At 35.6% G+C, this 22,486-nt stretch overlaps 1 protein-coding gene across 3 annotated transcripts in view; it reads right to left on the bottom strand.

The window, feature by feature from the left end:
- The window catches only part of PCF11 (PCF11 cleavage and polyadenylation factor subunit), a 23,848-nt gene extending 1,362 nt beyond the window's left edge, over nucleotides 1–22,486 (bottom strand). Inside the window, exons 1-15 of one of the 3 annotated variants that reach the window (XM_012641827.1) lie at nucleotides 21,952–22,486; nucleotides 18,168–18,293; nucleotides 16,096–16,284; nucleotides 15,552–15,746; nucleotides 13,473–14,587; nucleotides 12,888–13,071; nucleotides 12,693–12,783; nucleotides 10,185–11,752; nucleotides 8,340–8,439; nucleotides 5,553–5,672; nucleotides 4,928–5,033; nucleotides 2,490–2,673; nucleotides 1,820–1,975; nucleotides 1,337–1,429; nucleotides 719–754 (exon numbers count right to left, since the gene is read on the bottom strand). In XM_012641827.1, coding sequence (XP_012497281.1) covers nucleotides 719–754; nucleotides 1,337–1,429; nucleotides 1,820–1,975; nucleotides 2,490–2,673; nucleotides 4,928–5,033; nucleotides 5,553–5,672; nucleotides 8,340–8,439; nucleotides 10,185–11,752; nucleotides 12,693–12,783; nucleotides 12,888–13,071; nucleotides 13,473–14,587; nucleotides 15,552–15,746; nucleotides 16,096–16,284; nucleotides 18,168–18,293; nucleotides 21,952–22,143 — 4,455 coding nt within the window. In that variant the 5' untranslated portion in view covers nucleotides 22,144–22,486. Of the gene's footprint in view, nucleotides 1–718; nucleotides 755–1,336; nucleotides 1,430–1,819; nucleotides 1,976–2,489; nucleotides 2,674–4,927; nucleotides 5,034–5,552; nucleotides 5,673–8,339; nucleotides 8,440–10,184; nucleotides 11,753–12,299; nucleotides 12,784–12,887; nucleotides 13,072–13,472; nucleotides 14,588–15,551; nucleotides 15,747–16,095; nucleotides 16,285–18,167; nucleotides 18,294–21,951 lie in introns of all 3 variants that reach the window. The other 2 variants (XM_012641825.1, XM_012641826.1) reach the window with 2 other exon arrangements.

Below are 22,486 nucleotides of genomic sequence, written 5' to 3'. Positions count from 1 at the left end.
AGATGGTAACCCCTACCTAGTATTTTTTGTTACTATCTTAATTTCAAATATTCTGAGGATTTTTTAAGTCCCCACAAACCATCAAGCCATCCTAGTGAACTGTAGTCTTTTTTGATGACCTGAATATATCTTTCAAACTGCCTCTGGAACTCACTGTTAAAGTCAATTTGTCCCATTATTTGGTTTAAAAAGTGGTCATGTTACAAATACAACGATTTGAACTTTTAAGGCCAAGAGACTGGTTTCTTTTTTAGATTTCACATGTGATCATTTAAAAATTATACCTATATTAAATGGCTGAATGTAAGAAAAATATAGCAGTAAATGCTACCCATAGCTCTAGAAACCTATTCCCATCATTATCCTTCTCATCTTCAGTTTTCCTCACATTTTTCTGGGCCTAGTGGTCTAGTAAAAAACATCACAAGATTCAAGTGAATAAAATGAAAGGAATGATACAGAAATTTCCAAGTTTAAATTGTTTGCATGTCACAGAAAATGATATATTGATGTATATTGATATATTGATTGATAGGACTTGTCCTATCAATCTAGCACCAATATTTAGTGAACAACCTAAATGCTATATTGATACATAAAAACAGCTCAATATATTAACAAGATTAAGATAACAATATTGCTCTGATGCAAAAAATAACTGACAGGTAAAATTTATTAATATAAATGAGAACAAATAAAGTAACGAAAAAGAACTTACATTTTGATAATCTTCATAACATGATGGATGATAAATCTGAAGCAAAAAGGAAAAAAAGTAAATACATGCATATTCATTTCTAATGGGCTATTCTGGTATGATTTTTCTTTTAAAATTTAAATCAGAAGATAGCTGTCTTTGGAAAGGTGACAAAAATCGGTCACAAAAATGAATAAAACCAAAATTTTCATCCTTACACTTAAAAGAATCTGAAAAATTCATTTCTCTTTAAACTTGCTTGGCATAACATTGTTTGTTTCCAAGACAGTACACTTTTGATGATAAAATATAAATTTAGAATCAAAACAGTGTGGTTAGGCAGAACAACAGCTAACTACATTCAGAAGACCTAGTTCTGGGTCTATCATTAACTAATTATGTATATATATAAAATATATATAAAATAAGTATATATATAAAATATATACATATTTTATTAAAATAAGTATAGAACCAGATGGTTGTGAAGATCCCTTCCAACTCAAACATTCTATGACTCTAAAGTCCAATACTTTTTCATTGAAACCAAAAAACAAGAACCTCTTTCTTTCAAAGTAATGAGCTACCCCAACAAAAATATACTAATCTTAACACTTCCTTATAAAAACTGAAAATTACCTTTCCATCTACTCTAATAGCATTTTTTAAATGCCATTCCTCCTCTTCTTCATCCCAGTATTGTTCAAATTGTTCTTGACAGATTTCACAACTCTAAAATAGAATCGTATAAAGTGAAATTTATACAATAGAACACATTTAAACTCATTTAGTAAAAATATATAACCATTAAGTGGAGAAAGGAATTTAAGAATGTCAATGCCCAATATATAATACAGATACAAAATAAGTTTTAAGGATTCTGTCAATCTTCCAGGTAAAAACAGTAAACATACCACTGCTGTTGGTCACTGATACTATCTACAGCAGTTATGAAACTTAAAGCCAGATGTTAAGAGTAAAATTGAAGAGTACAGCTTATAAGAAATCTTATAATCATTAAAAAAGAGATATAAAGTGATATGTTTATCACTCTAGGAGTGTTTCTCACTTAAAGGAAGTGAAGGACACTCCCAGAGAAAGAAAATTTAAACATTCTTCTACCTCAACTGCTCCAGCTGGTCCAGCAGGTACACTTTGGAACTCCTTTTCCTTAGCAGCCTCCTGAGTTTTGAGCACAACTTCTTCATGCACCTTTTCAAAAAACTGGCTCTTTGCACGTTCTTCCAGATCAGCTATCTCCTCAAATTCTATCCAGTCCTTTAAAGGAGTTGATTTAAATATATTATTTCCATTTATTTCTAAACTTTTACTGCATATCTTCAATATAATGCCATTGAAAAGTAACGGTACATTCTGCTATAATATACTGTAATATTGATTATTGAAAATTATACCTTCTCTTTGGGCCCCATAACCAATAGACAACATATAGCAACTAATGAACAAGTAAGATCTTAATGTTAATTTTCCTTTACCTCATTACAACTACTAATTTAAACAAGATAAACTGCAAATACAACTTTTTACAAAAAAATTCAGTCACAGAACCTTAGAGTTTTAGAGCTAGAACAAGCTTGTATACTACCCTGATCTCAACTAAAAATAATTATTCTTCCAAATTCCTTTTTTAAAAAACCTATTTATTTTCCAGAGGTCAAATTTTATTCAGAAAATTTACGTGTTAGCTTTCAGCAATTATTTAAACTAATATACTTTCAGAATGATATAATTTAAGCCTAAAAGACAGTTCAGAGGCAAATGGATTACTTACTGTTAAACTGTAGTACCACCGTCTATGAGTGACTTTTCTGCTAACATCTTTTTCTGTTCTATTTTGCCGATAATGCCAGTCCAAGTGATCTGCATATACATCTGTCTGTGATGTTGTAAACCTCATTCCACAAGAGTAACACTGAATACCAGTGTACAGTCGATTTATAACACTATCATAACGTCTAGTTTGAAAAAGAAATAATCTTTAGTGTTGATAACATGGCTTAATGGCCTTTGAAAAAACAGTTAAAAATATTTCAGTTTTCCATATTTTATGAAACCAAGAGCTGGCTGAAATAGTTAATACCCAAAGATCAATATTAATAGTATGTCACTGATCCTCTTTACCTTAATTTTTGTGACTTTTTCAACTTGGAGCCTGTCTTCTTATTGATAGGCTTGACCCACTTACTTATTTCCTTTTAGCTAAAAATGGAGTGATCCTATGCTAGCTAACAAGGCAACAGTTCACCTAGTCTTAGCTTGGAGTCAATATTAAAGTGGACATGCCTTTCACTTTTCTAGATCTTTGGAGTTTCGAATAATTCAACTCCTCTATTTTGGTCTAAAGAACAGTAAAAAAAAAAAAAAAGTACAGAAGACAAAATAATAATAACATGGGTAACTAAAAACAAAAATTAGAAGACCACTGAGAAACTGTGGTCAGCAATAATCAGTTTCTTAAAATTCTGGGCTCCCAATTTGGGAAGAAAGAGGTATACAGACCAAATAAGTAAATAAAGAGCAGTTATTAATGCCAAGGAAAAAAATATATAGAATAAAGCAAAGTATAGAACACTGATACTTTGTATTAAAGCAAACAAAATAAATATTTAGTCACATATTAATACTAAATGATTTAATGAAAACTAGTTTTATAACTACATGAAGTTGGTAGAACAGTAAAAGAGCTAAACTGTCACTTTCAGAAAGTCAAAAGATTTTATCTAGATGTGATAAATCAAGAAACAGAAAAATATGCATATTTTAAGAAATAAAGAGATAAATGTCAGAAAAATATGAAGAGTTTTTTTAAAAACAGTTGTCTCTGGGGACAGAGTTGGGTGAAGACAAGTAGCAAGAAAAAGGGATGCCATCCTTTATTATAAGCCTTTAACTATGTGAAAGTATTACTTTGAAAAAAATACTGATTTTTAAAAGAATGAAGCCCATTAGCTATTTTTTTTATAAAGTACTCAGAAGGACATAATGAATACATATACTGGAAAACTGGTTTAAATATTTTTTTACGTAAGTAATATAGGCAATACAGGCTGCGCGCAGTGCCTCATGCCTGTAATCCTAGCACTCTGGGAGGCTGACATGGGAAGATCACTTCAGGCCAGCAATTCGAGACCAGCCTGAGCACGAGTGAGACCCTGTCTCTACCAAAAACAGAAAAATGAGCGGGGTGTGGTGGCGCACACCTGTAGTCTCAGCTACTCAGGAGGCTGAGGCGGGAGGATCACGCGCCCAGGAGTTTGAGGTTGCAGTGAGCTATGACGACACCACTGCACTCTAGCCCAAGCAACAGAGCAAGACCTTGTCTCAAAAAGCAAACAAAAAAAAATTATTTATATAGGCAATAGAAAAGTATGAAAAGATACACACCAAATGTTAACATTGTTATCCGTAAAGTGAGAACTATAGGTAATTTTATTTTCTTGATTTTATTTCTAATTTTCCACAATGAACATACATTACTCATAAAATGAAAATAGATTTGAAAAACTTTTTTTAAATGGTGGACTATAAAAGTCTCATTTCTGAACATACAAAATGTAAGAACATCAATATAGAAAAATGATAGGCCGGGCGCGGTGGCTCATGCCTATAATCCTAGCACTCTGGGAGGCCAAGGCGGGCAGACTGTTTGAGCTCAGGAATTCGAAACCAGCCTGAGCAAGAGAGAGACGCCGTCTCTACTAAAAATAGAAAAATTAGCCAGGCATGGTGGCGCATGCCTGTGGTCCCAGCTACTCGGGAGGCTGAGGCAGAAGGATTGCTTGAGCCCAGGAGTGTGAGGTTGCTGTGAGCTAGGCTGACGCCACGGCACTCACTCTAGCCAGGGCAACAGAGTGAGACTCTGTCTCAAAAAAAAAAGAAAAATGATAAAGAGAAAATGAAGATAAAAAGGAACACACGAATAAATTATCAATACCTAGTACTTCAATTTCCTATAGTTTCTGTACCAAACACATAAATAAATAATGAAAATTATAAAATAAAAAATGAAAATTTTGGGGTGGCCTTTTTGCTAAGTACTTGTGCATTAGAAGATTTTAAAAGGAAATTTAAAAATAGCCTTCCTAAAGATATTATGTATATTTTATCACATTAAAAAAAAGGCTTCCTAAATTTTAGAACAGTAAAAGGATAAAATGAAATAGCACTAATAGTAATAATTTCCACTGTTATTAAAATTAGATTACATACTGTTTCAATTCTTCAATCGTAAAATTAGTAAGATCTGGAACATCTTGATCTTCATTTTGATCTTCCTCCTCTTCAGGGGGAGGCTGAGCAGCAACTTCATTTACTTCTTCAATTGAAAGGAGACATACAAATTTCTCAATATCATTCTCCATGTATTCTTTACAGAGGAACACTATAGTGTTATAAGCATATAGAGAAATCTACCTAGTCTATTTAGTGCTCCTGATCTGAAGTTTATTGGCTAAGGAATCTAATAAAATTCTTTGATATGTGATGTTAAGTCTGATCTCTTAAAAGTGAATCTTCATGAAATTTTATTTTATTAATTTTCAAATGATTTCCCAAAGTTAAATTAACGTAAATAATAAAGTCTGTACATGATATTTGCAGCAATGTTTGTTAACGGAAACAAATGCCCACTGTAAGGGTAATAGTTCAATCTTAGAAAATTTAAAACAATTTCATTATAAAAAATTGTATTTGATTTTCAAAAATCAAGAATAAAGGTATATGTAAGAATTCAATTATTCTAAGTAAGGACCTTTATCATAACTTGTATCATTATATTACATCATACATCTCTAAAATTCAGTGAAGCTTTGTATAAATATAAAACCATACTTACGTGTTGTTGCTGAATCAGGCTGGGACAATTTGAGAATTCCTGTTTTTAACAGTTTTGAAAACAACTCATTTACATCCACCTGACTGAGATGATTATCAGGATATGCCTTAGGAATGGCTCCTTTAAAGAAAATAACATTCTTAAAAATAAAAGTACAACTTAAAGATGGAAATTATACTGAGCATTTTTCAAAGTTTTCTTTAAGATATGTCCTACCAATGGTAAATTTAACAAAATCTTATTAATGATCGGTTTAATTATTTCAAAAGCTCCTAAAATTAACTCTTACTTTAGGTCAACAATCATTACCACTTGAAAATATATTCTAGGACAAATGTTGAAAACTAACCTGAAAACAGTGATATTTTATGTAACTCAGAGTACACCTGCCCCTATGATCTTTTCTGAATCATATACCACCCTTGCAAAGCAGCTCAGGCTATTGCTGAACAGGTGTCAGGCTTACTAAAACTTCAATAACTTGAATCAGACAAGCATAACAATCTTGTTATGCTAGGTGAGGAATCATTGCAATCCCATATTTTGCTAAGCACTCTTCTAATAATTGTGAGTCTTTAACTCAACTATAAAAACAATATTTTAATGCATTTATATGTCACTATGATGCATCTCACTACACTTCCAGAACAAAGTTCTGAAATCACTAAAAATACCTCTTGAGGCAGAAATTCAATTTATACCCACAATACACATAATCCTTAACCTTAACCATGGTATACTTATCACAGTGCCTACTATATACAGTAGGCTAATTAATGTTTATTCACATTAAATGAATGCTTGAATGAATAAATCAACCTCTATAGTTAACCAATTACAACAGCATTTCACACACTAATTTAACATTTATATTGCATTAGAATTTGCTATTTATATGTCTAAGAGGCATAAGTAGCTATTCATATGTCTCAGGGCAGTCAAGTTTAGTGATCAAGAGCATGAACTGTGGAACAAGACAACTGGGATGCTAGCTAGAAATTCCACTTTCTAGTTTTATGACATGATGAAGTTACTTATCTGTGCCTCAGCTTCCTGTGCCTGTAAAAGGATAATAATATTTCCCACCTAAAGTTGTTATGAGGATGAATTAATATTTGTAAGGCACTGAGGTGTTTGGCATTTTATACAGTGTTTGTTAAACCAAAAACAATAAAATAAAAATCAATAGATGTGCTACACCATAAAGCTCTTTGAAGGATGTACCTTATTAAATTCATCCTAGCACAATGCCTAGCATACAGTAGTAAATGATCAACATATGCCTGAATGAAAAAATGAACATGAGTATATTTATTACTGGAAAAGAGACATTTTCACTTTCAAATTAAAGAAAGAACCTTGAAAGAAGCTAAATATAGCACACTGAATAATGTTCACACCTCTTGTAAGGAGAACTTCAACCCAAGGGACTAAGGAATAAGATGTGATTTCTTCTGTGACACTACTATGCCCTGTGTATATACACATGTAACCCAAGGTTGTAAAAGCAAAAAGAAAATTTATAGTTTTTGCACCCTATCTCACACCACTAACCTGAATACAACAAATCCTCTACTCAACAATATAAACTGAGTTCTAAAGGAAAATATATTTATATAGAACTTTACATGTTACGAAGTACTTTTGCATAAACTATCTCATTTGATTCTCTTAAAACAAACAAAAATCCCTGGCTAATAGTGATAGTACCATATCCTGTTTACAAAGGAAAAAACTGAATCGCAGGGAGGATACTTGCTTAAACCACGCCCACCTATAAAGCGGCAGCACAGAGATTCTAACCCTGGTCGTCTGGACTTTAGATCCCAAATTCTTTCCTCCCTTTTTCATTATAGTGACAACAAAAAAACCTAACAAACACAAATTGATCCTAATTGTCCATCTAGAAATTAAAAATAAAAAGCTTTCAAATTAATTGAATAAATTTCTTGAGATGACACAATTTAAGAACTAATCATAAAGGAGAGTTTGGTTAGGAATTTCCTAATTACTTCATAAATTTTTGAAAACTCCCTAAATCTGTAAACTGAATAACTCAATGTTACATTAAAGCATATTTCTGAAAATGACTTTTTTAATGATTTATAAATTTAAGCAAGTATCACTACTATTTGGTTAGGCTAGTTCTCAATATATTAACTTCACAGTTATATAACAAATCACCATAATTTATATACTTTCCATTTACCACATATTAAAACTAAAATTCATTTTTAAAGCTCTTACATCCAGTATTAGTTATGTCTCACCCCATAGTAACAAAGATGCTTATTGGGTGACCTGGAGAGGAAATCAGTTTTTTTCTATTTGAGTGACCATAAAAACACATAAAAGAATCAACTTTATAAGGTGATATTCCCCAGTATTCACTTAATAAATGTTTACTGGATCATAACACACATACAAAACAAAAACTCAAAATATGAAATAATCAACATGTCTGAGGTTTGTCATTTATTTCATTCTATAGCAACACAAATGTCACACCCCCATCCCACATCCTAGCTTCCACCTAGTAGGTTCCCTTCCCTCTTTTTTAAGGTCTACAAGTCCTGGCTAACCATCTCTAGCAGTAAACAGGGCCAGTCTAAGTACATACCAACAACGTAAACAAACTTAGAAAAGGGACAAAAACATTTTAGCCAGATTAAATTTCTCTAAATTAATTATGTCCTCTCAGAATTGTCATTTTATAAAATTGACAAAGTTAGGTATTCAACAGAACAATAATTGTCTTTTGAAAAACAAAGTTTAGAAAATACATACCTGAAGGATTCTGAACAAATGCTCCAGGATTTTGTGGATGAACTGGTAAAAATTGTTGTCCTTGGCCAAAAGCCACTGGCTGACCAACACCAGTCAGAACCTTTAAGATAAACCTTGATTTTAAGAACATCCTTTCCATGTTTTAAGTAAAACTTTAACACTCTAATCACATAAAAATATTCACAGGTATCACAAGGCCTGGCTGATACAATAATAAAGATTTAGAAAGGTAACTTGGCTGGGTCAGTTCACTTCTAGGTCTTCTACAAACAAGAACAATAATACCTTCCCTTATCTGTTTCACAGAGTTATAAGGAACTGAGAATGGGTTGACATTTCTTTGAAAAGTTTAAGATACCATGCAAACATAAGGTAGCCACCAACTAGCTGTGTGACCTTATACAAGTCACTTGACCTTGCTGGTGCTTTCTCTTATGTTACAAATAGAAGAACGGACATCCAGTGATGTGACTTGTACACAATCATAGGGGATAATTAGCAACAAAACTAAGGCCAGAACTCTTGACCCTTGACCTCTTTCCACAGATATCAAAATTATTGCTTTAATTAGCAATCTTAACTCACGGTGATCATTATGCTTGGCCATCATCTTTGGATACAGTTACGGCTAAATTGCAAAGTAGATTGTAAAAGATATCAAAGGGAATGTTAAAAAATAAAAGTCATGAAGCAAGAACTGTTCTGGCATACAAATAGCAGTATTTGTAGTCCAGAGAGAGGCAGGACTTCTACAAGTTGCTGCTAGGTAAATATGCATTTATAAGCCTTGTTCAGTGTCCATGTGAATTTTCAGTGGTGTGTATAGGTAACAAAAACCCCACCAATTCTGTATAATGTAGGAACAAGTCTAAGTAAGTCAAGTCCCATTCTAGAGTATCTGTCAATAATAGTATCATTTTTTTCAAGGTCATACAATAGAGTAAATCTAACTAGGCAGGCCAACTTTTTTTCCAAACCATTGGATATGAACAGAAGACTACTTTCTATCAATAATGTACTTTAAAAATCTCTTATTTTATACTGTCTTCCATGCAATCTTACTACTATAAATTTGTCCTGGTAAGAAAGTGTCAATATTTGGAAAATGAAGTAAACTTAGCCCAGGAGAATTCCAGCAGGCATGCTAAAGTCGTCATTCAAAATGAACTGAATTAATCACAAACTGTAAAAACATTGCTTTAAAGTTATTTCAATACGCATTTTAAAATGTATGCAGAACAAGTTCAAAAGAATACCAATAGGTATCTATACATGTTTAGGTAACTAGAATGTATTTGGAAGGCAAGTAGCAAGTTTTCCGTGTTGACATTAATATCAAACACCTGTGTTTGGAGTGACTAGAAAGGGTAAAAAGTAGGAAGAGAGGACGAAAAAGAGAACTGCAGACTGTAAAAGCATGGAGAATTTAATTTCATTTAACTCAGGCTAAGGAAGTTCTTTGTCAAAAAATAGTCTAAACAATCAACTCTGCAGTTACTTTAAAGCATATCAGGGCTCAAATGTAGCAGAGATCCATGAAACACAATTGTACAACTTTACCAGTGTTAAAGCAAAAACGAAAAAACAGGGGTTGAGGAGGATGACTGAGATATTTCTCTGGATCGCAAAAGAGCTAAAACCAGTTTTGGATTTAAATTGCAAATGTAATCCCCAAAAGACTCTCATCCCATTTCCCTAGAAAATGGGGCTTTAGAGTACATTAAAAACTTCTTTACAATATACACAATAAACTAAGTTCTGAAAACCTTCCTCAAACCCTAAAAACATTAAAAAATGGTTACGTTATCTGCATACAACATAAATTTAGAACTACAACAGACTTACCGGTTGAGACGCTTGAATATTTCCTACTGTTATTGGAGCAGGTAAATTGCCAAAGTTTCCAAATTGAGAACTCTGAAGATTTTTTTCATCAAAATAGTGTCCAGAAGCTCGGTTAAGGGGATTTGAAAAACTCTGGCTTCCAGGACCATGTGGTCCATTAAAATTTGGTCCTTGAGGTGAATCAAATATTTGTTCATGTCTTTGGAACTGTAGTCCTTGGGACGGGGCATTAAAAGCATTGCCAGGAGGATCATTATATGGACTAGTCTGATTGAAAGCCACTGATTCAAGCCTTTGTGAAGGATGATTGTCAAATCTTGTGCCTTGAAGACCAAGAGGAATATCAAACCTTGATGCTTGCTGGTGTTGTGGACCATCAAATCTTTGAGGTACACCATCAAATCTTGGTTGAACCTGCTGTCCAGGTGGTCCATCAAACCTCTGTGGGCCTGGCTGACCAGGAGTTCTTTCAAATCTAGGACCTGGCTGACCATGTAATCCATCAAATCTTGGCAAGAGTGATGGCTGACCTGGCTGCCCATCAAACCTTAAAGCATGACAACCTTCAAATCTTGGACCACCCTGACCCAGAGGCCCTTCAATTCTCAGGCCACTTCCTGGTACAGGAGGACCCTCAAACCTCATTCCACCTCCTTGTTGGACTAAAGGTCCTTCAAACCTGATCCCAACCCCTGGTTGACCATGTGGACCCTCAAACCTAAGGTTCCCACCAAGTTGATTATGTTGTCCTTCAAATCTCAGACCAGCTACTGACTGGCCATGGGGGCCCTCAAACCTCATTCCAACTCCTTGCTGTAACAAAGGGCCCTCAAATCTGATCCCTCCTCCTGGCTGACCATGAGGTCCATCAAACCTAATTGCAGCTCCTGATGGACCATGACCTCCCTCAAATCTAAGTCCACCTACAGGCTGACCTCGGGGACTATCAAATCTAAGTCCACCCACAGGCTGACCATGAGGTCCTTCAAATCTTAGACCACCTACAGGTTGACCACGATGTCCCTCAAATCTGAGACCACCCACAGGCTGGCCCCCTGGTCCCTCAAATCTCAAACCACCTGCAGATCCCTCAAACCTAAGACCAGGGGAACCTTCAAACCGAAAACCACCTCCTCCAGCTTGACCAATTGGCCCCTCAAACCGCAGAGGCGTCCCTACTGGTCCTGGAGGACCTTCAAATCTCAAAGGACACCCACCTCCTAGCTGACCTTGTGGTCCGTCAAATCTCAAAGGGCCTCCTCCCCCCATTTGTCCTGGTGACCCATCAAACCGAAGAGAACCTGGTGTGGGAGGTCCATCAATTCTAGGGCTTAATTTATTAGGTCCTTCAAAAATCATCTTGGTTGGGCCATCTCTCGTTACCGATGGCCTAGCGGGTCCATCAAATAATGGTCTGTCTTCAGCCAAAGCCGTAAGTCGCTGATTTGTATCAAGACTGGAAAATCTTGCTCCTGGGCTATCTACAAAAGGTTTATCTGAATCTTCATATCGAGGTCGCTTAAGTGGAAAACGATCATTGAATGGAGATCTCTGCTCTTCTCGTACACCTTTTAAAAAGAAAAAAAAATATTTCCACTAAATCCAAATTTATATCAAATTATTTCAAAATCTTCTTTCTATATTCATACAAATGTTTATCCAAAGATATACAGAACAACCTCACTATATTAGAGGGGCAGGAAAAGACAGACAACATCAAGCAGCAGATAAAACGATATCCTCTAGAGTCAGACAAACCTGGGTTAAAAAAAACCCATCCTGTCAATTTAATAATTGACTTTGAGAGCAAGTTATTTAACCTCTCTAGTTATATTTCCTATCTGTAAAATGGGGATAATATACATTTCACTGGGTTGTTGTGAGGATTAAATCAAGTTACATATAAAAGAACCTAGTGAAGTACCTGACACACAACTAGCCTTAACATATTAGCTCCCTTCCCTTCCATTTCCTTAGACGGAAAAAACATAAAATAAACGGAAAAAAAAAAACAGTAGTCTGAACAGTCATAAAAATCCATCCCCACTTAGCTTGTTCATTTTCCCTTCACTGCTGTGTGATTCAATAGGCATAATCTGATTTAACTTTTTCTACCTTTAGCAGAGACTTGCTCGTCATGTCTTCTCCGGCCCTCATGGGGTGAAAGATTCTCAGCATAAGTACGACTCCCAGATATAGGAGAAAGACGTCTTGCTCTTTCACTAAATTGTTCTTTTCTGTCAAACTGTGCTCCACTATTCCTACTTGCATGTTTACTTTTGGATGGCTCACATTCTATTCCAGACAACAAGGCATCAGTCAAAGGGTAGTCAAAAATATCAGGATCTAAGAGATCAAGTCTTGGAAATGAATGCTGAACCTGTGTCCTTTTCAGTTTTGCTTTATGTTCATAGTAGGTTAATTCAGCATCAGATAAGAGAGGTTTCTTTTTTAATCCACCTTTATTTTCTTCTGTAGGACTATCCCGTACATTGCATCTATGTTTACCTTCTTGATACTGAAATATCTGTCGAATTTGATGCACAACAACAAGGAATTCTTCCTGTGTAATTTCACCAGATGCTAAACGTTCACTCGTCTGCATGGGGTGATAAAAGGAAATTAAACATTTTAAATATAAAAAGTATTTACAAAAAAATTAAAAGAGAATAATGACTACATGGGATTAATCATAGTAACTACCTTTTGAAGTAATTCTCTTTTGCTTGCAAGAGTTAACTCTTTAGGAATCTGAAGATTGGCATCTACACTTAATCGATGCTGCTGCTGCTTGGGGGGTCGAGGTGACAGAATTCCTTTAGTGCTTGACCAGCTCTCCCTATGCCTTAGATGAGGAGATTTACTATGTTCATCACCCTGTTGTAAACTAAAATCACAAAAGCAGTATGTTAATTTAAAATGTTTTTCAAAAAATACTAAGGACCATATTTAAGGAAACTTTTCAAAGGATATGGCTAAAATGAACACATGTAAGCAGAAAAAGTAATTAAATGATTAAGAACACAAGATATGAAACCAGGAAAAACATATGAATTCTGATTCTTGCATGTCCTGGACTGTAGCCTTAGGTAGATTATTTAACCTTTCTAAACTTCAGTTTCCTTATCTGTAAAATAGAAATAATAATGGTATTTAACCTACAGGGTTATAAGAATTAAATGGAAAAAATAAGGTACTAATAGCACCCGATAAACATTTTCCAATTTTTAAATGAACAGTATTTTAAAATGTTATTATTCTATTTTACTAAAAATGTTAACATCATACCTTTTATTTTCTTCCCAACCAGATTTCCATCTTTTGGTAGACTTGGAACTTTGCCAATTTTCTATATTCTCCTTTGGTTCAGTGCCTGACTTTGTAGAATGCTGATTTGCAGTTTCTTGTGGTCGATCCTCTTCAGACTTTTTCATTCGCCTTGGATCTCGAACATCCTGTTTATTACTTCGCTTAGCATTTCTGTCTTCCCTGGAAGGTGGTGTAAACTCTTCCATATGTGACTGCTTAATTCCTGATTGGCGAGTCTTTCCTGCTTTGGGTGTCGAAGTTGGAGACATACTCCTTTGCCTTCTTTTGGGTGACCGCCTATCTCTTCTCTTTGGGGAATGGATAATTGGTGACCGAGACTTGGGTGATCGAGATCTTGATCGCTTTCTAGTACTCGATCTCCCTGGTTTTGTCCCCTGTTTTTCTGATTCTTCTATTATTGTATCCTGTTTTTGTACAATGCCATTTATTATTTTATTTCTACTTCCAACCAGTCTGTGTTCAGATGATTTCATGTGCTCATCTTTATCTTTTTTTTCTGTAGTTTTTCTCTTCTCTTTTACATCATCATCTTTGCCATCAGTCTTATCTTGAAGATGTTTTTTTAATCTTGGATCTCTCTTATTCATATCAGACAACCTCATACTTTCAGATTCTTGATTTTTCAAGTCTTTTGTGTGAGATAATTTGTTTTTCAAAGGTGATGGTGATTTAGATTTAGATTTAGATTTAGAATCTAATTGGTCAAGTTCTTTCTTGGTTATTTTTTCACCTGATTTACTTTTGTCTTGCTTGGATGAATTTAGTTTTTCAGAGGGTACAGTTTTACTTGTCTTAATATCAGATTGGTTCAATGTGTTCATTAGGAATTCTTTCCTGTGACTTTGATCTTTTCCATGAGAATGCTGGCTTATCCTATTAAGACGGGGATCCCGGTTAGTCCCTTTCAAATCCTGAATTTGTAAGGATGGACCTGGACGGGTTTTCTCAGGTTGCACAGGAACCTGATGGGGAGCTTTAACTGCCATAGGGGGAATTTGTGAAACATGTAATTTGGAAGGTGCAGATGCAGGACCTAAGTTGGATGTTTCCTGCTGAACACTAAGAGAAACTGCCTGAAATACAAATAAATTTTTATGTTAATACTGTAAAACATGCAGATTGTTTGTCAAGAAACTGTAAACAACTGAAGAATATAATGCTTGATTCAAAAAATCCATTTACTCAACATGGTATTTACATTGTATATTTCTAATGTATAAACTGAGATTACAACGAAAAGAGGAGAAAAGTCCATATACTTAAGCGGCCCATTATTTCTTACTAGTCCTTTACTTTGAGGTTTTGTAATATAATCTCCAGATAGAATGAAAAAAAATTAAATTTCCCTCTTCTTTATTATTCAGGATTCTGAGCCAGATTGCTGCTAAGAAATTACAAAATCACACTACACTCCAGCTGCCTAAAAGTCAAAGAGTCATTCCAAATAAATAAATTCTAAGTAATAAAATTTAGTTTCTCCCAAAATGGTACTACTGTTAATGAACTTATAAAATTCTGCCTTCCTATATCTCTTCTCTCTCAAACTCAGATGCTAAGTAAGATAACTAAATATAAGGTCATTCATGCACAGAAATATATAATCTTCCTGGCCTCCCTAACTTTGTGATGGCCTTTCTCTTGCAGGCTTTTAGGAACCTGATTTTCTGTTCATGAAGCATAAGCTCATAAAACATTAAAGGGTATGCAAAAATATTTACAACACACCTGCCATATTGAAACTGAAATATTAAGTACACATAACATAATAGCGAAACAAAATTAAGGTGCTACCTTATAAGACAGCAATCTAATAGAAAATTATTTCGAAGTAACAGTACAGCTTTCAATCAAGTGAATTTACAATAAGGACATAAAAATATGGTCTAATTAATACACCATAATTTTCAAATAAATAAAAGTGGAAACGAATACACCATTAATAAAAGTAACATGTTAATACAATTCAAACACAAAATAATTACTTCCCTATTGGAAGAAAGGTTTAAAATATTTAAAATATCAATCTCCTCCACTTACCAGTTGTGCCTTAGCTTGCTCTAGCTCAAGCTCAAGCTTTTTCTGCTGAAGTTCTAACAACTGTTTTTGTTTTGCCAGTAATTGTTGCCGTATTAGTTGTTCTTGGGTAAGATTCTTTTGTATATCAGGAACAATTGGAGGAGTGGAGATGCTAGGGGAGCTGACCACTGTGCCAGGTGTTGAAGGCTCCTCAGGCTATAAAGAAAAAATACTTTGTTAAGAAAAAGGTATCATAGCTATAAAGGAAGCTAAGGGGTAACTAAAAGTTTTCAACTTAACTCTTAATACTATCCATATTCTTAAATATCACACAGAAAACTTTCCAGGAATTTAAAATCCAAAATAAATGTTACATAATACCTAAACAAGGCAAATATATTTTTAAGTAAGAATTTTAAATATATAATGCTATTATGTTTTTTTTTTCAAATTGAACTGATTCAGCACAGGGTGTTCCATTTTTGCTTTCTGGAAAGAAGTTTTACAGAATTCAAAATTTGATAGTTAAAAGTATTCATTATATGCCATTCATGTTAAAACTTACCGATTTATTTAAAAATTTAGGATTCACATGGATGCTAGATGTATTCACATTGGGGGGCAGAGGTTTAATAGGCCAAGCAGGATCTAATGAATTGACTCTGACATCCAGGGCATAAAGTTTCTTCAAAGGGAATATTTCATCCCATGTGGAACGTAACTTAAATAAACTTTTTCTAGTATTTTCATCCACCTAGAACAACAGAACAATTCTATGGCTTGTTAAGTTACTATAGAATGTTTTATATATTAAGTATAAAGCTACATAAATCCCCGCTCTTTATATAGAGCATAAAGAACATACAGAACTATACTGCCCATTGGTAAATATATACAACAGTAATGATTTATCAAAGATGCATTTGGTTTACAAATGTAAAGTTAATAAAGAAATTTCTCCTTCAAAAACAATTAGAATTATTAAAGTCATTATCACCTAGCCTTCATGCAAGCAATCAACTAGGCAAGTTTTTGCATGTACAAAATGTTTCCACGTTTTAGGGCTTGGTATAATATTCCTAATGTTACTCTTACTCTGGACGAAACATAAAACTAGAAAATCATTTACAGATGGCTTAAATTTTTAAAATTATTTACATGGTAGTACAAAGTTAAAATTAAGACAACACTATCTGACTAACCAATCTTCTGCAATACAATAGGTTAGTACCTATGAACAGGCTATGTGTAATGTGGAAAGCACCTTAATAATTGAAATTCACAAAATCTTAACTACTGATAAGTTTTAGTTTTATGTGACGTATCAGCTCACATTTGTGATGGGCATAACATTTTTTATAAAATTAGCCATCAGAGAAACTTAATACTTGAAAGAACTTAGATTTTTAAGTAGGACAGTAAAGCCTTAACTATATTCACAAGTCTTTAGATAATATATTTACTACAAGGTCATTTCTGTCAACTGTAGTGTTAATGCCCAGTTAGATCCAGTAAAGGTATGCTACCAAACAAATTTGAACATACTGAAACCAAAACCAAGAGGTTAAGCTTCTCCTTAAAACTATGGCCTCAGGTACCCAGTATTCAGCAAATGTCTACGATACACTATTAATTAACAAGCTTTTTAATGCTATCTAAAATATAACTTTCTAAATTTCTTCTGTATATACTATTTCTTTTCTTTAAGAACTTTAAAAAATTACCCAAGTAGCAACTACACACTTTTTGTTCTAACAAACAGGTAAAATCCAGTAATAGTTGTTCCAAAGAAAAATCACAATTTTACAAATCTGACAACTGACACAACGGGTGCTCATCTACTAAAATGTAAGAACTACCAATCATTTGTTAGGAAACAATCTTTAAACCTAAGTATCTTGTAAGTGCCCTTTTGCTAAGTGTGAAAGATAAAGCCTGACACAATTACTTCAGCAAATCCCTTGTCTTCAACATAATACTGTATTAACCAAATTACCATGACACAATGTTATAGAAGGAATTTACAGTCTCTAGACATAGAAACTAACAAGCCTTTCTTCTAAGGGGGAGAAAAGTATTTCCAAAATACCCTAAAGCAATTCACTGGTCCAGCATTCACACATACCTACAACATTCACATAAAACATACTTGAACAAAGTAACAAAAGAGGAATCATTTCCAGGAAGAAGCGGGGGGAGAACACACAGAAGTTTCAGGAATCAATCACAAGTTGAGACACACTAAAGGACTGCTTTTTTTTTTTCCAGATAGGAATAGTCAACATCCTAACACCAGAAATTTAAACAATGAAATCTGAAAGTACTCTTGATATTTCATATCTTTTTGCCCATTTTCTACTGATGAAACAGATCTTCAATCAAGTAAACAAACTCAATTAAAAAACCACAATTCTAAAAGAAACTCATCCATTCTTAAATAATGTAAATCTTTAGTCTGTTTTTAAAATCTAACATAAAACATTAACTTTAGCCACTTTTTTTGAAATGGTACTTAACGATCAATGTCAAAGGAATTAAACTTTTTACCACCCAAGAAAACCCAACACAAAGCAAGTATTTATTTAATCAGGAACACATTTAAGAAAAAAATTCAAATGTTTCTAAATGCATATATACCTTTTCAAACACACAAATAAATGTTGCAACTAGATTTTTAGTAAAGGCAGTGAGATACTCTCTTCCAACGTTTTTCACGATAGAATCCATAAGGTACATAACAGGAAGTTTCTCTGAGGAAGGAGCCTGAAGTAATAAAAAGAAACTGAGAAGTTTAGTATAATGAATTGCCACCAAAGAAATACTTTTAATAGTGAGTTTTTAGACCTACAATACAGACCTCTATTTTTGTTGGTACTAAATACTTTTGAATTGATATTAACCTTTATGAACCTAAATGTTCAATCAAGTTCTCATCTCTTACAATGATCTTCAATTGAGCACACAAAAGCTCAGAATTACCAGGATGAAAAACTGTAATCTCTAGTACATTCACTTAACACTCAATGGAATTTCAAGTTCACGTGGTAAAAAGATCCGTGTTGTGATAAAAAAGGGGGAGGCAAGAGAAAATTACTTTCTGTAATCCGATTGTCAGCTTTGGGATCCATATTAACTTACAATGGTGTGCCTTGACTCAATGAGGTAGTTTTTAGACCTCTGGTAAAAACCCTAATTTCCCATAGGCATATTTTATATGTTAAAGTCTATGAAGCTTTTGTTACCTGTAAAATCATTAGGATTACTTCTCTATAATCCAAACGAACAAAGAAATTAAAAACGCTTATGAAGTCAATGGCCAAACACTTTAAACTTGCATATGAGCATGCAGGAAGGTGCAAGTTTGTTACTGATAAAAGAAAAACTGGATGGAGCAGCCGCTGAATCACGTAAACCAGGTTGAACTTGACTCTGGAAACCAGGATTTGTCCTGAAGATTTTCTTCACAGCATGGACTCTCCACTCCGTCGAAATATTTTTCCTGTGACATGCACAAACCAGGGTTTCTAAATTTGTGCAGAGCCAGTGTTGTGATGTTGACACAGGCGGCCCTTTTCAAAGTAAAAAAATGTTGCCCCCGCTCAACTGCAATGCCTGCCCATCACTGGCTTTTAGAAGGCACAGCAAGCTTCCAGAAAGCATCAGCAGGTTCACAGACTTGTTGAAGAGCATTAAGACATACCATATGAACTTTTTTCTAATTTTGACTCCACAGGAGCACCCATGATTTTTAAAAAAACAAAAAAATCTTAGGTTATCCCATTTACCCACCCCATGTGTATAGGAATCTTATCCCTGAATAATAACACTTACCCATAGCTACCTGTAGCTAGGGTAGTCTCACAGCTCTGGAGTACACAATGCCATCATAAAACCAACTGCCCGCACAAGTGTGTGGAAATGCTCTTGCTTCTGATAACACGTTACAACCAAAAGTTGGCTAAGGAAACCTTTGAATAACTTTGTATGGAAATACTTCTTTTAAGGTATAATAAAAGGGTTCACAAGGCCACTGCATGTGGGTAAACTACATTAAGTACCAACATGTCAAATGCTTTATTGCTGTGTCTTTACCTTACCATGTCATGTTTTACACCATTTTAGTCATTATTGTACTTATGAAGATAAACAGGCTCTCTTTTAACACCAAAATCTGTTCAGCAGGCTACTTTTTATTGTACAAGTGAAAATCCTTATATGTAATCTTTTTCACTACTGCTGCCTCATGGGAGGAGTCAAGGTGTGAATTTTAGTTATGCTGAGATGCTAAAAAATGACATTCACCTCCAGAAACACAAAATCAAGCCAGTTTGCTACCATATGACAGAAAATCCCTCCCCTCACCCTCAATCCCAACCCAGATTAATAGTCCCCCAAAGTGACTTTTACATCTTTTCCTCAATCTGGCTTTACAAAAATAACCAGGAAACGTGTGCCCCCAAAACTTCAGCTGTCTTTTACCAGCAAATAGTCCATCTATTTTCACCACTGTGTAGCGACACACAAACACGAGTTTTATGTGGTCATTATAGTCAGCATTTAGTTTTCAATTCTCGAAGGTCTTCTGGATCCATCAAAAACCAGCAAGGAAACTGCTGAGTGACAACCTGAGCTGCTAAATATCAGGCACTGTGGAATATTAATTCTCATAATATGAGGGAATTAGATTTTAAAAAATCAATGTTATCGTCTTAAAAATTCAAGTGCTTTTTTTTTAAAAAAAATGCATTAATGTCAAGTTTAGCCTTCAACAAGGCAAAAACTAAGATTTCCAACATGTTTATGGTATCAATAAAAAAAAGGATGTTGAGTATGGGGAATGTTTCCTTTTTAATCTCACACTTAAAAAAATAGCTGTTTTACATAGACATTCACAGGAAAAGGTGAATGAAGACATTTTAGCTGTCAGGCTGAGCATGACAAACCTGTTGAGCCCTTAAAAAAACCTTACTTTTTGTCCTCTTTAAATTAAGGTTTGAAAGGACCACCTGAAACCGTGTATCTTGTGAACAGATTTACCCAAAAGAGTGGATGGAACCTAAAGAAGAATGAACCCAAGTCACTTAAAGACTTTTGTTTAAAACACACAACCACGTAGATAAAAATAAGTCTTGGAAACAGATTCTACACCTTACAAAGGTAAATAAAAAAGACAAATACATATTTTATATGTTTTATTCACAAATTTTATAATACCAGTCACACATTTCAAAACCATTTATTAGAGTCAGACCACTCAGTTTTACACTAGACAGAAACCGTCTCTAAACATATTGGTGGTTGTTGTTAAAGTGGCCTTTTAAAAGGGGTTCACTCTGCTAAAAGGAGGCTCATCCTGATAATCGCAATCACTAACAACTAGAAAAAACTAAACCGTAAGTACAAGCTTGAAAAATAACTTAAAAAGTAGTACTGGGAAGCTATTAAAATTCATTATAACTAAGTTTAACAGTAACTTTACTTAAATGACATATCGCTCCCACATGAATCCACAGAAAAGGAGGACTACAGGGAAATATAAGGTGGCAGAGGACCACTTCTGTCAAGGGGTGAAGAAAAGCACGTCTTCACTATCAGGGAAGGGAGGAAAAAAGAGAAAAGGAAGAGGAGGAGGGACTGAACTTTTCAGAGAAACTACAAGTACTTGTTACCCACTGGGCCAGTTCTCCACCTACAGGTTGGATAAGATGTCCTCCCCCACCCAAACCCCACCCTCACTCACCCCCAATTGCCCATATTTTGGGACAAATTAGACCCTCCGATAGGAGAATAAGAGTTTTATCTAGCCGCCCCCACCCCAAAATGGGGCTGACGGGTGTGAGCAGCTGCCTGGCTGGCAGGGAATGGATTCTCCTCTCTTCCCTTTCGCATCATGTGCTTTTCAGGCGCCATGTTGGGCTCCTAACAGGCGGCTGCTCCACTCGGGGCCAATTTCCTATTCCCACCCCCAAACAGCTCGCTCCCAGGTCCCCCTTCACCTCCTTCCAACCCAGAGAGCACAATTACCGAAAAGGGTACTGGGGGAAATTGGGAAAACCACTCCCCACCTTCCCAGGGGGTTAAAATGGTTTGTTTTAACTCTTACTTCCCCAAAGCAAACTGCCTTTCAGTCTCCCCCACCCCAGAGCTCTATTCAACGCCTGTGTGTCGGGATATACAATGCGGTGGCCTAAATACGGACTTGGTAAGCGGAAGTGGGGCTCCACCCTTTATCCTCCCCACTCCCTCCCCGCCAGAGAGGCCCACACTCGAAGCCTGGGCCAAAGACCGAGCCTGAGTTGGAGGGGGAGGGTTGGAGAGGAGGAATAATGTCCCCCTTTGGATGGAAGCGAGACCTGGGATGAGGCTGACACTAAAATCAGGGAGTATTAGAAGAATAGGAGGCTGCGGGGTGTATAAAAACCTTGGCGGTTTGGGCCTCGATGAGAGAGACGATCTCCTTGGCGAAGGGCAGGTTCTCCTCGGCTAGAATGGTCAGCATATTGATGTGCGGTTTGCTATTGAAGGTCAGGTCTTCGAGCGATGACTGATAATCCCGACAGGCGTCCTCCCGGGCCCCCGCAGCACCGGCCTCGGCCGGCGTCTGCTCTGACATTGCGCCGCGGCCCCCCTCCGAGGTCCGCCGCAGCTGAAGCTGAAGCCGCTCTCGATACCCCGCCTCCCTTCTGACTCCTCTTCCTCTCCCCGGGTCTCTCGCGGCTCCGGCTTCACCACATGCTGACCGCGGAGGGGGGTTGGGGGACGACACAGGGGGAACCTCGGGTATGAAACGCCGCCGTCTCACAGGTGATCTCCGTCCACTTCCAGCCGCCACAGCAGCTTCTTTCTCCACAGACACAAAATGGCGGCGGCAGTGGCGGCTTCAGCTCCGAAAATGTCTGTGTTCCCAACCGCTGCGTCGTGCGAAATGAGCTAGGGGAGGGGAAATGTGCGGTAAA

This window comes from Propithecus coquereli, unplaced genomic scaffold (assembly GCF_000956105.1).
Source record: "Propithecus coquereli isolate 6110/MARCELLA unplaced genomic scaffold, Pcoq_1.0 Scaffold170, whole genome shotgun sequence".
Classification (NCBI taxonomy): Eukaryota; Metazoa; Chordata; class Mammalia; order Primates; family Indriidae; genus Propithecus; species Propithecus coquereli.
This window is presented reverse-complemented; position numbering and strand designations above follow the sequence as displayed.